Source organism: Poromitra crassiceps (assembly GCF_964638095.1).
Source record: "Poromitra crassiceps genome assembly, chromosome: 3".
Lineage (NCBI taxonomy): Eukaryota > Metazoa > Chordata > Actinopteri > Beryciformes > Melamphaidae > Poromitra > Poromitra crassiceps.
In genome coordinates this window covers 59,645,032-59,662,073 of record NC_139625.1, presented here as the reverse complement: position 1 = coordinate 59,662,073, position 17,042 = coordinate 59,645,032, and the positions used below count along the sequence as shown (strand labels likewise).

The following is a 17,042-nucleotide window of genomic DNA, read 5'->3' as shown; positions in this document are numbered from 1 at the left end:
ATGTCCGGTTTCGGACTTCCTGTCTGCCCTGATCTGATCGTTCAGCTTGACAGAGTCGCTCACGGCCGCAGAGGGTCCATGTTAACGTTACACGCGACGCAACAAATAAACAAACACACATTTCCCAGTGTCTCTGGACATCAACAGTAGCGGGAGACGTCTCCCCTTCCAGCAAATATACATGAATGTTATGCGTAATGAAACATGGACATCTTACCGCGAGGCAGCTAGAGAGCTAAGATAAGTAGCTAACAGCTGAGCTAAGTAGGCTATAACTAGCGTGTTAGCCGATCAGAAAAGCATGTAAACAGCGGTGAGATCTCCTTTATTAACACATTGACTGCCAGCCGTTTTTTTCTTGCTGTAGGTAGCTTCTGCCAAGCCGTTTTTTGAGGATTGTGGCTCATTTTACAAGAGCCGAGGATTATTTTCTGCTTGGAGTTTGTGAACATACAATATCTCAAAAGTACTAATAGAATGTGTACTTTCTCTGTCTAAAAGAGTTAGTTTGTAGAGTTAGTAGTTATGTAAGCATTAGCAGTTGAATACAGCATGGTTTTAGCGTCAGAAAAAATATTCAGAGATAAACGGCTTTTTGTGAAATTCGATAGAACTGTCACTTTAACCATTCATTTTTGGCATCAGTAAGACCTAAACAATAGTTTTGAACAGTAATTTCCTCCATAACAGCAGTAAACTTCCCTCTGCTCAACTCCTCCCTCCTGTGGGCGTTCTTTTTGGCTGCAGCGCCATGTCACAAGCACTTTCCTACCTTTGCAAATGCACTTTCTCATACTCTCGACCTCTCAAATAAATTTCTGAATAGAAATTAAATTACTCTAAATTATAGCGAAAAAGAAACAAAAAAGAATGGGTTGAAAATCCCATTCTAAAAGCCTTTTAGAATGGGATTTGTTTCCAATTTGGTGTCGGACTAGGGGGCAGTCCCCGCTTGTCACCAGTTTGCTTTGCTGCTGCTGTGCGGGTGTGAGCCTGTCTGTGCGGCCGCTCTTTGAGGAAGTCTGGTTAGACTCGCTCGCTTCTTGGAGTTTTGGTTGAGGGCTTTGATGAAGCTTTTGCGATTCTGGTCATATTTATGCTGCGTGTTTCAAAGTGTGTCCCACCCGCAATCCACTATGCAAATCTGCAATCCCGCACCGCCAGCAATCAGCGCGAAATGAAAGCGCCTTCGCCAATCCACCTTCATGAGAATGGCTTCAGTCACACTGCTTTTTGCTTGCCTTCCTCTAGTCAGGAAAGCACTGTCACCACTTAGTGGGTCGGTGGAATGGGTTGTACACGTTGTACACGTCCAATACCTATATAAGAGATGTAAAAGGGTTCGATGCACATCCCACCGTCAAAAAAAAAAAATCGATTTTTTTGACGAGTCAACTCGTCGTTGGCAGTGAACAGCTGGATTGTGTTTGACGACTACACTCGTCGCTGGCAATCAAGGTGTTAAAGTATGCAACCATTTCCAATGAACAAATGGCATGTAGCCTTCAACTTTAAAACAAAACAATGTGCTTCTGCTTACTTCTTACATTCAACTCTGTATGGCAGTGAGTGCAGACAGTGCAACACCAGTGGCATGTAGCCCTCAAGTATTTAAAACAAAAACAATGGTGCTTCTGCTGCTTACTTAGCCTACATTCAACTTTTTATGGCAGACCTGTTCAAAGAATTCAAGGTGGGTTCATTCTTTCAAACGGTGTAAAATAACACGTTTAACAACATATCAAACGGACCTTATCCTGTCACATTAGCTGGCAATGCATTGTGTAACCAAAAAACGTTTGGCTAACGTTAACGTTAACGTGTTTTGTAATGGAATCTTTATGGGACTCGGCTAATACCTGGCACAGCGTTAGCTAGCATAGTGTAGCACATGTGCAATGCAAATGGAATCATTATGGAACTATGGCTAAGTTCGACTATTAGCCGTGTCCCATAATGATTCCATTACAAATATTGCATTGCACACGTGACATGTTATTTTACTAATGTAACTATGGGCTGATTTATGTGCCACCTCAAATTGAATTCGAATTGCTCTTTTTGAATTCGAAATTTTTCATTTTGAATTTGAATTGCTCTTTTTGAATTCGAAATTTTTCATTTTGAAATTGAATTGCTCTATTTGAATTTGAATTGCTCTATTTGAATTCGAATTTTTTCATTTTGAAATTGAATTGCTGTTTTTTATTTTGAAATTTTTATTTTTTAATGTGAGTTGAAAAACTGAATCTGAATAGCATAATTTTAAACTGAATTTATTTGCTTTGAAATTATTCAGTTTCCACATTCCTATTTCAAAATTCAATTCAAAATTTTCAGAATCTTGTGTTCAAAAATTTCAACATGTGTGTGCGCCATCCGGGTCCTCAAGGAGGAAGAGGAGGAAGGAGGAAGAGCAATCGAGCGCTGATTGACCTAACTCCTTTTTAGGTGAGGGGCCGAAGGCTGCTATCTGCTTTAGTTTTTGAGATGATCGATCCCCATTTTGAGGTTAGATGCTTTTTTCATATGAACTAAATAAAATTCTTCTGAACACGATTCCGTTTGTTGGCAGCCTCAAATCGAACGCAGTTTAATGAAAACGTAACTTATTAGATCAGGGAAACGTTATGGCAGTGCTATCGCAAAAAACAATCAAATGCTTGTTTTAGCATCACATGACTTGAATCAGCCAATGATATTCCCGCAAACAGGACGTATAGGAAGTGTGAACAAACCATAACAAACGCATCACAGAACGAAGCCGCTGGTAAGTCTGTTCAGATAATGTTTAGCGAATATAATTCATAATCGTTTTAATAGTAATAGTAATACTACTTTGCTACATCTTTGATGCAGTCAATATTGGCAACCGGCTAGTGTTAAATGAATTGTCATCACACAAGTTGTCTCTTTGCTGGTGTTAGGCTACAGCTAACACCATGTTGGACGTTACCAGAGTGGGAAATTAATTATTTTGCGTCTTAAATCTACCAGCCACTTTAGTATTTCACCAGCATTTAGCTGCAGTGCTAGATTCTCACCCTGCACATAAGGCTGCTGTTGCAGTAGTGGCCTTGTGTCCATTCTAGACAAGGAAGACAAACCCCAAGACTGTGTTACAGTAGGCTAAGTGTATCTTGTCCTATAATTGACCAGACTAGACAGAGGTTGAAGTAGAAGAGATAACATTTATTACAAACGTTTACATCATCTGCAGCTCACCAGTTACTCGTGTCAATATTTTAACCTAAAATGTTTTAGCATTGATTTTTAAAAGAATTGCAAAGAATAACAGTTTTATGTTCTCCTGTAGGATGTGTTTTGGAGAGCATTGATAAAGGACTACCAGTACATCCATCTCCAGAGCCTGAACAATGTTTTCTGTCAAGCTGCGAATGAGGGCTAGGTGTGACAGGAAACATGTCATCACAGATTGTCTTTTGAAATGTAGTATGAAATATAGCCCAATTAATTATAGTATATAGTAATCTTATTTTTTCCAACTAGAAAATGTTCAGTTTGTAGCAGCAAGGTGCATACCTCTGACACTAACACTGTGTTAAACTGTAAAGGTGGAGGTTACAGGTGTAGCCTCAGCAAGTGAGACATCCAGGTGGAATGAGGAGGATTCAGAGGAACTAATGCCAAGGGTTTTTATTTACAAACCAAATCCCTTGATTAATGATGGAAAATCATGTGGACAGATGATTTGGCCTAAAAGACAAACAAGGTATTAACACGTTCACTGCCAATGACGTGTTAACACGTTTTCAGAATCCAGCTGTTGACTGCCAACGACGTGTTAACACGTCAAAAAAATAGATTTTTTTTTTTTGACGGTGGGACGTTGATCTAACCCTTTTACGTCTCCTACACCAGAATTGGAGGTATTGAATGTGTATAATCTATTTTACCGACGCACTGAGTGGCGACATGTCTCTCCACAGTAGAAAGAGGCGACCCAAAACTGGAGGGAAAAGCGTGAGGAAGCCGTTCTCATACTGTAAAATTGATGGCGAAAACGCTTTCACTTTCGCGCTGATGCACAGCGGTGGCAACGGTGGGGGGTTCCAAGAATAGATTGGATGCACACTTTGAAACACGCAGCATAAATATGACCAGAATCGCAAAACCTTCATCAAAGCTCTCAACCAAAACTCCACGAAACGAGCGAGTCCACCCAGACTTCCTCAAACAGCGGCCGTGCAAACAGGCACAGCAGCAGCAGCAACTTCGTTGTGACACGCCCGCTGGAGAGCCAGGGAGGCAGGAGGAGAACACACACGGAGGGAGGAGTTGGAAGCAGAGGGGGGTTTCCTGCTGTTATGGAGGAAATTACTGTTCAAAACTATTGTTTAGATGTCTGAAGTCTTACTGATGCCAAAAATGAATGGTTAAAGTGACTGTTCTATCGAATTTCACAAAAAGCCGTTTATCTCTGAATAATTTTTCTGACGCTGAAACCATGCTGTATTCAACTGCTAATGCTTACATAACTACTAACTCTACAAACTAACTCTTTTAGACAGAGAAAGCACACATTCTATTAGTTCTTTTGAGATATTGTGTGTTCAGAAAATCTTAGCAGAAAAGAATCCTCGGGTCTTGAAAGATGAGCCAGAATCCTCAAAAAAAAACCTCTGGCAGAAGCTAACTACAGTAAAAAAAAAACGTCTGGCAGTGAATGTGTTAACAAAGGATTTGATCAAACAAGGGAAAACAAATTCAACTGTAAAGTAATATAATAAATCTTATTCAAATCAAATACTCAATCAATATTCAAAGGAACTAACTATAATAAACTAACACTTCAAACGATGCATCTGCACATGGACAATCAATTGGGAAGAACAGAGCAGAGCAGCCTCCTCTCAACAGCATACATGGCAAACTGAGCCTGGCCTACTGGGCTTCACCCAATCAACCACCCTTTTTTTAGCCCAGGTGCAGCTCAATCAGGGCCCCAGGTGTGGCTGGTTAGGTGCGGCTGAACTGGTGGGGGGATTTTGTACAACTAACATTTTAAAAAGTCTAACATTGAAGTCTTTTTGACTCTGAAGAAGACTAGAAGAAGATTATCTGTCGAAATGTCACTCAGCCCCTATTAATAAACGTGCAGACAGAAAAGAGTGCTCCATATGTCTTTACTTCAGGCAGTCTGTGAAGTGCCCAGGTAAAACTTTTTTCTATGTAGGTTACACTATAACATTTCTAAATTAAATGCTGCCGGTCACTAACACTAACCCATCTTTGCAGGCCACATCATCAGTGCACACTCATATTCATGCAACTCCATTATTCAGCACTGTAAATGTTACTGTTGCAAACAGTATGAATAGTTAATTGATTGTGTCCCACATCTGTTATTTTGGAATAAAAAAAGATTCTATGCCACATGTCCTGAAATGTAATGTCATGCATAATTACTTAGATTTTCTGACATCACATTAGGAGGGGTTATGCAGTCATTTATGCTGTGATGGTAAATAAAAGGCACAGATAGAAATGTCCTTATTTCTTACAGGTAAAACAAAACATGAAACTACTAACAAGTACTGTACATGTTTTATAAAATGTAAAGGTAGCCTGCATTTCACTGTATAGATTAAGACTGTTCTTCACAGCCACAAATATCAATATGCAAGATGATTGGCAGGGTTCCTACATGCTTTCCATTTTTAAATTACATATTTTCCCAGGCAGACCCTATGTTCTTGACTGGATTTGATTTATGTAGGTATTTGATAATGCATAGTGACAGCAGCTAGATAGTAAATAGCATCCCTCTATCTGAACATTACTCACATCAACAAAAACTGGACTCAAAGTGGCTACAACATAAAAGCTGTCTTCCCCAACGTCAACGACGGGTCTTCATCCCATACAAGGAGCAAAATGATGTGTAGTAGCATGGAGACACAAGAGTATGGTGGTTGCAGAACATCTCTCCAAATCTGCGGGTATCTGCTGCAGTCTGCAGGTTTGGGTCTGTGATAGACACAGCTAGCAGTTGTCCTGTTCCCCATCCCACCGTCACAGTTAGTCATCGCCAGAGGCAATGTTCTCTCTTCTTGGAATCTCTAATAATAGAAAACATAGTAGTTACTGTATGTTACATGTGTGGCCAGCGTTGCTAACCTAGCTTCTGAAATGTTTACGGCTAGAATTCATTAGATCGATAATGCTACCGTAGCCTAATCTAGCTAACGTTAACGTTACCTCCACCTCGCTAGCTATAGCAACATACTGTTCTAGCTACAGCCTACAAGGAAAATTCATTCATTTATCAAATGTCTTTATCTTACCAAACACAATTACGCTATTTTCTGAGATAATATATAGTGTGGCATATACCTGTGAATAACATGTAATGTTAAATGCTCAACATTGTGCGTTTATTCTTACCTGGAAATCACACATCGATCCGTAGCTTGTTTCTGTGGCAGTTAGCCTAGTTGGCTAGCTAGCAGTTAGCCTAGTTGGCTAGCTAGCTAGCTAGCCAACTAGGCTAACTGCCACAGAAACAAGCTCAGCTGGTGTAGCTACGTTACGTTATGCCGGTGAAAATACATGGTAACCAGTTGGTATTTACCGTGGTTGGTGTCCTCTCGTCCATGATGATGAGCAGACAATGGAAAGACTGGCGGGCGGCTACTTTAATACATCCGCGGGAGCAAAGACCTGTGGTGTAATCTCAGTACATGATGTTGACCTGTTGATGATGTCACAGGGTCGGGGGAGGATCAGTTCCGGGTTCACGAGATTCGCTGTCATGTACTGTTCAATGATATATACTGTATAAACATCCTTGTTCAACTCAAAGTGGTCTTCTATGATTGTAGCGAACCTGAATACAACAAGACCAAATAGTTCTAGCGGGAGTGGGTGGGTTTCTGGTGCCTCGGCCAAAAAGGAGTTCGGTCAATCTGTGCTCGATTGCTCTTCCTCCTTCCTCCTTGAGGACCCGGATGGCGCACACACATGTTGAAATTTTTGAACACAAGATTCTGAAAATTTTGAATTGAATTTTGAAATAGGAATGTGGAAACTGAATAATTTCAAAGCAAATAAATTCAGTTTAAAATTATGCTATTCAGATTCAGTTAAAAAATTTCAAAATAAAAAAGCAATTCAATTTCAAAATGAAAAAATTTGAATTCAAATAGAGCAATTCAAATTCAAATAGAGCAATTCAATTTCAAAATGAAAAAATTCGAATTCAAATAAAGCAATTCAATTTCAAAATGAAAAAATTCGAATTCAAAAAGAGCAATTCATATTCAAAATTCAAAATTTCGAATTCAAGTTGAGCAATTCGAATTCAATTTGAGGTGGCACATATATCAGCGCATATGTAACGTCCGAGCGGATACGAACCTAGGACCCCTGGCTCAGACCCATGCACTGCGCAACACCTTAACCACTCGAGCTAAAGGGCCATCCCGATAGCCCGAGTGGAAGTGAAGCCGTGCATTTCTGACCCTTACACTAAAAATAATACATTTTACCATCATTTCAAGTAGAATGATACCACCCAAGCAAGAATATTTCAAGTGTTTCAAGTGCTTTATTGAAATATTTGGACCATATAATGATAATACAATTATCTCAACCTTAAAAGGTTACATATAGGTGCCAAAAAGCCATAAATTCACATCAAAGAACAAAGAAAAACTACAATTATAATTCAAGTTTAAACAGTAAGTGTGCAGCTGCAGCATTGCACCGGCCGTATGCCAGGTTTCGACCTGGCCTTGTTTCTCTACTCTCCTCTCCTTTTTACAGCGTGGCCACTAGGGCCCGAGACATTGGTATGTCTGTCTGTACGTCAGTATGTCCACACGAAAGAAAGAAAGACAGAAAGAAAGAAAGAAAGAAAGAAAGAAAGAAAGAAAGAAAGAAAGAAAGAAAGAAAGAAAGAAAGAAGAACAAACGTAAGTGACCAGGTCGCCGATGATGTCATACAGTTCTATGTCCCCACGGAAAAAAAGAAAGTGGCTAGGGGCCCGTGTCGATATAGCCTTCTTTTGCTAAGCTTCAGCATCTTTTTTCAGTTGTTTCCAATGAGGAGAGAGTGTGTTTGGGCGTCTGTGGCTGCTTACTGAAAGTGTGCTGCGCCCAACGACTTTTTCAGAGCGCTCTGCCATTTTTGTGCGCCGGCTCCCAGCTCTTCCAGCTGAAAGTATCTGAACTTTTCAGAAATGTGCTGGTGTCAAGCGCTCCTTTCAACCAGCTAATCATTATGGAGAAATTAGCTAGCGTGTTACAGTAGCTGTCAGCTATCAAGCTGTCAGCTATCATTGCTGAGTTATTTTCAATCTGCTTCATTGTATATTGTGTGCTGGGATCACCACTCCCCAGCATACTTCCAGCGTTTAAGTGCCAGGAATAGACGCCACATGGACACACGCCCATCATCGATGATGTCACACGACACCGAGCAATAATGTTATTGATGGTGATGTCATCAATGATATCATCAGTGTCACTTGAGCATTTGTTGATGATGTCATCAGTGAATATGTCATCAGTGAGGCATCAGTGATGTCACTCGAGCAATTGTGATGTCATCGGTGATGATGTCGGCCCCTCGTGGCCACGCCATGTCACGTTTTGACAGCATCGACGTCCATGGCTTGCTTTTTTTCTTTCTTCTACTTTCATCTGTTGCCGCGCTCTACTGAACTTGCAGAGCCACATTACCCCCCCTTTAAAAATAAATGGGAGACCTTGGAAATGACTCCTGGTAAAAAAAAATGTCTCCCTGCACCTCTCCCTCTTTCTCTCTCTCGCTCTCTCCGTCTCTCTCATACTCTCTCTTTCTCTCTGGGCCGGTGTTTGTCAGAGATAAGGCCTGTAAAGAGTGTCTCTGTCTGCACGTCGTCATAGTGTATACACTTCACTGCCCGTGTCATTCATCTCTCTGGCTTTACTGCCAAGGCCTTCTTACTCTGTGATATATTCAGTCCTCCGAGGGGGAACAGCTCGGGAATTTAAGATTATCAGGAATAAAACATACACCCTCACTGTGTGTGTGTGTGTGTGTGTGTGTGTGTGTGTGTGTGTGTGTGTGTGTGTGTGTGTGTGTGTGTAGGTGTGTGTGTGTGCTGGAGGTCTCTGTCTGGGTGTATGGACGGACAGCCCCCGTCCCCGTGCTCACAGCTGCAGCCCTGGCAGCGCGCCCCGTGCTTTGCAGCGGTAGCCGCTGGCAGATTGATCAGGCTTTAATGAAGAGTCCCTCAGCCTAGGTGACATCATTAGCTGCTTGCAGGGCCACTGCGGGCCACTTGGCAGCCTGGCGTCTGGGAAAATGTCTCATTGTGAGTGACAGACAGACAGACAGACAGACAGACAGACAGACAGACAGACAGACAGACAGACAGACAGACAGAGGCCAGGGGAGCCTGGACAGCAGACGGACGCTGTGTGCCAGCAGCATGGTAATGCCCTTCACACACCTGTGTCCGTATTCACAAAGCGCTTCGTCTCTCCTGCAGAAGCATCTCTGAGTACCAAACTGTTTCTGGTAAGAAAGCAAATCTCCAGCTCACTGTTGAAGAGCTGAAGGAAAGGACAGAGACCTTGTTTGCTAGGGATTTCACCTCACTATGTATGAGTTTGCTGATGAAGAGGAGGACAAGAGTGTTTGATATTGATGATGATTTTGAGTGGCAAATCATAGTATCAGAGTTTCCTGATCCACGGTTAAGTCCAACGCCTCTGGAGACACGTTTGTGCCCCTGCTGGCTTAGGAGGAAATCCCACTGTCTCTCCTGCTCTCTGCCTCCCTGTCTGTTGTCTCCCTGTCTGCTCTGCCTCCCTGTCTGTTGTCTCCATGTCTGCTCTGTCTCCGTGTCTGCTCTCTGTCTAAAAATAAAACCTAGAGTACCAAAGGTGTGGATTGACCAAAAGTAACTTGAGAGTAAGGTACAAATGGACAGAGTTGAGCACTCAGATGAGGAGATTTGAATCTTCAAAGCACAGACTACAGCAGGTATAATTTCCAGTGTAATAACAGTATTTTCAACTACAGTAAAACAAATCTACAACACCCCCAATTTTGTTTTAGAAGGACTGTACAAAGAGTGCCAATTACAAGTTAAAGTACTCCTTGCAAAACGTGCATTTGGGGACTTGGAAGTACCCACTCTCCAAAGAGTTTACGTCAAAATCTGCCAGATAGAAACAACTTAGAAAGTTTTTTGCGAATTTGACGTCTTAGCTGATCAGAGCTGGCCTCTGTGTCTGTGGTAATTCAATATGGGTGGCTTAAAGCTATCCAAAAAGCCACTGCGTTGTGGTCGGTTATAAGTCACTTTTGAAGTGTGTAGATAGCTGACCTGGCTCAAACACGATTTGCAAAAACTCTTATTCTTTTTTCAGTGCCAGAAGATCACAGGAATCACAGGAAAGTATGTCTATGTCTATTTAGATTGGCAACTGACCAGACACAGCCTAAGACTGAGTTATGAATAGAATTTGACCACGTGTGTGTAGACTAGGTTATAAAATGAACTTGATCACATCTGTGGTCCTCCTGCACTCCCTCTGGCTGTGATGGAGGGAAAGATGGAGATGTGTGGGTTGGAGGAAAGCTGGACCTGAGCGGGCCAGAGACTGAAGCTATCCCATCCATCTAACTGTCAGCTTCTCACCAGGCAAAAACCACCAAGCCTTCCTCTCCTCTCCTCTCCTCTCCTCTCCCCTCCCCTCCTCCTCTCCTCTCCCCTCCTCTTCTCTCCCCTCCTCCTCTCCTCTCCTCTCCCCTCCCCTCCCCTCCCCTCCTCTCCTCTCCCCTCCCCTCCCCTCCTCTCCTGTTCTCTCCCCTCCTCTCCTATCCCCTCCCCTCATCTCCTCTCCCCTCCCCCCATCCTCTCCCCTCCTCTCCTCTCCTCTCCCCTCCTCTCCCCTCCCCTCCCCTCCCCTCCTCCCCATCCTCTCCTCTCCCCATCTCTCCTCTCCCACCTCCTCTCCTCTCCCCTCCCATCCTCTCCTCTCCCCTCCGGCGTACCTGCTCCTCCATCTCTCTCCCACATCGTCCCCTATCTTCACTCTCACTTCTCTCTCGACACACACACTCAAACACACACACACACACACACACACACACACACACACACACACACACACACACACACACAGACATCGACACATAGACAGATACAGTATATGCAGACACACACACACACACACACACACACACACACACACACACACACACAGACATCGACACATAGACAGATACAGTATATGCAGACACACACACACACACACACACACACACACACACACGCGCGCGGCACGATAGCTGAACATGGCAATTTTAGCACAGCTGTTTTTGCCTGCCTTAAACGTGACACCCCTCTCTCTCTCCCTCCCTCTCTCCATCCACCCTCTCTGCCCATCCACTTGTCCATCTCTCCTGCCCAGGCTGCTGCTGTTTGAAAGCACACAGTGAGAAGCAGACTGCAGCAGCCTTGGTCCTCCTGAGGGATTCACAGCCCGCCTGCGGCTCCAAATGTATGAATACACATACTGTATCTACTCAAACACAAGCCCCAGCCCTGTATGCCCTGTGTGTGTGTGTGTGTGTGTGTGTGTGTGTGTGTGTGTGTGTGTGTGTGTGTGTGTGTGTGTGTGTGTGTGTGTGTGTGTGTGTGTGTGTGTGTATGCATGCACTTTGCATGATTGGTCATATGTGTGGGTGTGTCTTTCAATTGCAAATTTATGGCTACATTCAAAAATCTTAAGTCTAATTGATCAAATAAAATTTTCTCAGAGTTCTGTTGCCAACAGCAGCCAGCTTTCCTGTTTAATCAGACCAGGCACCTTAATAATTATGTTAAAAGGTTGTAAATAAATGCATAATATGCATTTATTTTCAACTGCAATATTATTGCAGTTGACGGGTGAAAACCTCATGGGCCCTATCTTGGTACAGGTGATATCCCCTATTTGTGCTTGCGCACCTGTTTGCGCATGCCTTAAGACAGGGACGATTGCAGTCCGCTACCCAGGTGTTATGCCGCGTTTTGCACCCCCGCCCGGCAGCAGCTAAACGCATCCCCACCTCACTGGAGCATATTGTAATGATTTATACAGAAACAACTGTTTAAAAATTATATAATTGTTTGGGTGGACGTGACCTCCCTGTTTTTAAGTTAAAACAGCCCCAAAATATGGTGAGGATGCAATACTCACGGGGGAGCATACTGTAACTCATCACAACCACGGGCACAAGCGCAGATTAGAGGCGTGCCGAATAATTTATGCACGGAGCAAACGGGAGTTGGGTGGTGTTAACCACCAGAATTATTCACAGGTGTGGCCTGGCAATGCCTGGGCGCAATCAAACCAGATTCCCGTCTTGCAGTCCCTGTAATACAGTTTGCGTGAGGCATGCTGTAATTCTCCCCATGCGTAATTTGGATAGGTGTAGCAGGCCTATTGACTGTATATATTCCCGATCTCATAACGACACCATCACATCATATACCTGTTAAAAAAACATCTGTGTTTTGATGCAATTCGGGTTATTTTGTTGACTGGGTGGGACAATAGAAACCTTTTGCAGCGGGTAAACAGCAGAGACAAAAGAAAAGATTGGAGGATTTACAGTAGACTCAATTAAAACTCGGCGAAACATTGAGCTGCCGACTCGTGCCGAGGACAGAGAGAGATGGAGAGAGCTTGTGACAGATCGGCTGTGGTGCCAACGACCCTCCGGGTTGATAGCAGGTGAAGGTGAATAGCCTATTGCAAGTAGGCTACAAGTTTTCTCAATTCATTTACCATACCCCCTCCTTGCGATGTGATAAAAGTTTCTAGTTTCTCAGTGAATTATAGTTGATTGCCTCACCGAATAATCTGCTGGTTACCCAATTTTAGCAGCAGAATTTGATGTCCTGGGGTGGCACGTCCGTGCGTAAGGACCTTTCTGCATTGCGCAGCGTGGAGATTATGGTGCACTCAAGCGCAGCGAGTGTTTTAGCGCCTAAGAGGTCCTTTTGAAAGCTCTTAGCGCAAAGTAATTGCGCGCTGCTGACGATAGGATAATGCCATCTATCCCCACATTTTAACGCTGAAACGCCTGCTTTGGCATGTGGCACGCCTATGCCCAGTACAATTATAACAGGCATGGGCTTGTGCCCGCCCCCAATTTGCATTGTGCACGGCGTTAAACAAGCGCAAACGCCAAATTAGGCTTTTGCGAAGATAGGGCCCATAATCTCCAAAATGCCCCCCACTATACACACACACACACACACACAAAATATGGAGAAAATAGCATTGTTTTTAGCTTGAAGACCAGGCATTTTTTAGTTAATGTATTGGTTTTCAAAAGGACAATTCTAACACTGGACTTCAATGTATTTCCTCAACCCACAGAGGAGCAAGTATTCCTTCAATTGAAATTAAAACATGAAAATCAGCACAATTTGCCCCCGCCCCCCCGTCGACAATGACGATAGCCTACATTCTGTGTCAGCATCAAAACATCGACTCACCCACACCGTTACTGAAACGCTTTCAGCTCGACAGTGGAGGTGGGGTCTGTCTTGTCTCTAATGACCAATAGGATGATCACTACAGAGTTGTTATGGCAACAGTATACTTCCAGAACCCCCCACGCACCTCCGCCCCCCTCCCCTCCCTTCCAGTTACAATCCCCCAGATGCCTAATTGTTGTGCTAATGACGCTGGGCCTGATGGGACTGTTTATGGTATTCATTTGGGAGCAGTGGCCCAGTCATTAGCGTACACCTCACTTCATTAAACGGTGGGGGGGGCACATGCACGAGCATACGAGCACGTGCGCGGCGTGCACAGAAAACATGCTCACATACACAAAGCAGGTATAGACCCTGGGGTCTACTGTCTCCAGCTGGAACGGATGGTAACACTTTATTCTCATTCTGCTACGTATCTGTCTGCATAACGCTGTCTCACAGACATAGTCATTCTTACCAGTGCCACTTATATTGCACTATATTCTAATGTATTGTACTGTGTAAGTGCTAATTGTGTCACTCAACCAGAGAGCGCTGTTGAAGTGAGTAAGGTGCTGAACTCATCGCTGCTCACATATTGTAGGCTAAGTTCCTCTCAATGAGAACATCAGCTAAGTGCCTGAACTGCAAATATAAACTAATGACTACCTTTACCTTTGTCTCCTATTTGACCAATCTCCTAAACAAGCCTGGCAGGTTTAGACGTGTGTCCTTGAAGGAAATAACCATCCAGCCTCAGAGCTGCTACAATTCCCATGTTCTCACTCGCTCAGGATAATCCTATTACCACCAAGTACTTACAGTAACGTACTTTATGTTAAAGTGTCAGACAAAGCTGTCTACCACTACTGTATTTAAGTACAATTTTGAGGTGTACGATTTATGGTTTTAGGACTCAATAATAGATTAGATGTGTTGTTATGGTGGTGATGGTGTTAAAGGACAAGTTCACCCAAAAATGAAAATTCAGTCAGTCTACTGGCTGACTGAATTTCTGACCTTCCATGCCAGTGGAAGATCGGGTGAAGTTACAGTAATGGTGACCAAGTTTCAAACATACTGTAAAGAAAATTAAAAATCTCTTCACCCAACCTTTCACCCACATGGGGGTGAGGTAATGACTTAATTTTCATTTTTGGGTGAACTTATCCTTTAAAGCATGTCCTCCATTCTGGACACCACAAACCGTAAGGTCCTCAAAAATGTACAAATCATGTGAGGCAGCATGTGTGATGCTTTATTGATCCTAGTAGGGACATTTTCTTTTCGCTTGAATGCGTTCATGGATGTCAGGGGTCAGAGAGAGTTCAGATACGAAACAGCACCAAGACAACATCCCTCCCAGCAGGGCAGATGTTTGGTCAACCTGCGTCACTGGGGTGAAGGACAGCCTGTCTAAGCACTGGGCCAATAACTATTATTGACCTCATGATTCGACCAGATGAGCTATGAGCCAGACGAGGTTCCTTAGCGTTCATACCTTGAGGAAGGAGAGGTTGCGGTTGCGATCAATGCTGGTAATCTCCAGATTGCCCATGACGACCTCGCAGTTCTCGTAGAGTTTCTTCAGGGTGCGATACTGCTGGTCCAGGTCGGACAGAGTGCTCAACTTGTTCTCTGTGCCAGGACAAACTACAGGCAGAGAGAGAGAGAGAGAGAGAGAGAGACTTTAATATTCCATCAGTTTTATGGAGCAAATCAACAAAGATTGTAAAATGTAAAGAGAGTAATTGGGGTGATAGAGACCCAGAGACAGATGCGGGGCAGACGGGAGTTTAAATGCAAACATTTATCTCAGGCAGCTCTGGAGGCAGAAATGATCTCATTGGTTGCAGAACAAGTTTTGCAGAACTGAATGGAAGAAGGAAATCTGGTCGCAATATGAATAAAAATATGACAATAACTTGTTTTTTCATTCATTCATGACCATCATGATCTTGGAAGGTCAACTAGGCTACATTTACTATCTAACCTAGATTAGTGGTTCTCAACCCCCACCCCCGCCCCCACCCCCACACCAAGGACCCCTAAACTGACACATATACTAGAGACATTGGACTATAGAGCCAGCTCAGCTTTCCAGTCAATTCCTGTATCTCTGTATCAGGTGGGTTTTCGCCACTGCCACGCCCCTTTAGGAGATGAGCAGCAGGTCCTGAGTCTATTGTAGTCAATGGGAGAAGTGAACGTGTCGTGATCACAGACTATATGACAGATTGTTTGCCCCATAATCATCAAAGTAAATATTGGGTCCTTGAGCCATACTGTATGTTCTGGGCATTCTGACTCTAAAATTAAAGTTTTCAGATGGACAAATCAGGAGAAATTTTATTTTGTTCGAGACCTGTCTCTATCTCAGCAACACACTGTTGCGGGATTTGGCAACAGGAGCTAATGTTAGCAGTTAGCGCATTCCAGGATAACGTTAGTTAAAGTCGAACTGAACCTGTTCGTCACGTGCATAATGAGTCCGTTTCAGACTGAAAATATAGTTTGTCTAAGATGACAGGTTGAGAGGCGGGTCATAGTATCATGTCGATGATTTTATTTGACAATTCTGGGGACCGGATTGGGCTTCGGCCAATCCTGGCGTGTTCCGCCTCCAAATCGAGTGGGATTCAGTGTGTTGTGGCGCTCCCCTCGGGAGTGCAGCACGTCGGCCTGGAATCTCCGAGGTGCAACCCCTGACAACCAAGCTCTCGGATGCGCGCGCCATTATCGCTGCTAATAACGATACGATATCCCTGGAATGCGCGTTTTAACGAGCCAGTTACATTTCTTTGCATTCTTAGAGATTATAGTTTTTGTTTTTTGTTCATGTTTCTAACAATTGGCCAAGTTAGTAGTTAGTTTATGGGATAGGAATTCTGCCAGATGAGAGGCACTAGGCGCCATTTTCGACTTTCGAAAATTATCCAGAAATGAAGATTTGATTGACAGCTGCATGTCCTGATATGATTGGTTGAAATGGGGTAGAAATTTGATAGTACTGGGTGACGTCAGCAAACTGTAAATTACTGTTATCAATGAAATCTTGAAAAACGAACTTTTGATGTGAAAAAGTGTGAAAAACTAAATAAATTAGATTGTTGTGATTTGTTTTGCATACATTATTAAATAGGTGCACTGCATACCCAGGTATTTGAACTAAAAGAAAAGAAAAGTCATTCTTGGGTTCAGCTCGACTTTAACGTTGTTAAGGCCGAATTCAGACCCCGGCCCCTCGGAGATTCCAGGCCGATGGGCTGCACTCACCGCTCCGCACCACTTAAAGCAGCTGGCTGCCTGCAGCTCTAACTCGCGTAGCTCCACTAACCTCGCGTAACCTGGCTCTTCCCGAGGAGAGTGCCACAACACGCTGAATCCCACTCGATTTGGGGGCGGAAGACGACAGGATTGGCCAAAGAAAAATCCAGTCCCCAGAATTGTCAAATAAAATCGACATGCTACTATGGCCCGCCTCTCAACCTGTCATCTCAGACAAGTTATGTTTTCAGTCTGAAACGTGACTCCGACCCACGCGCCAAT

General features: G+C 43.5%; 1 protein-coding gene across 1 annotated transcript in view; it reads right to left on the bottom strand.

Annotated features, from left to right (window-relative positions):
* The window catches only part of LOC310772857 (receptor tyrosine-protein kinase erbB-4-like), a gene marked incomplete at its 3' end in the record, with an annotated part of 279,666 nt that extends 264,525 nt beyond the window's left edge, over positions 1-15,141 (bottom strand). The window contains exon 1 of the mRNA XM_083632786.1: positions 14,995-15,141. Within this exon, the coding sequence (XP_083488912.1) occupies positions 14,995-15,051 (57 nt within the window). The 5' untranslated portion in view covers positions 15,052-15,141. The remainder of the gene's footprint in view (positions 1-14,994) is intronic.
* Positions 15,142-17,042: the final 1,901 nt, after the last annotated feature.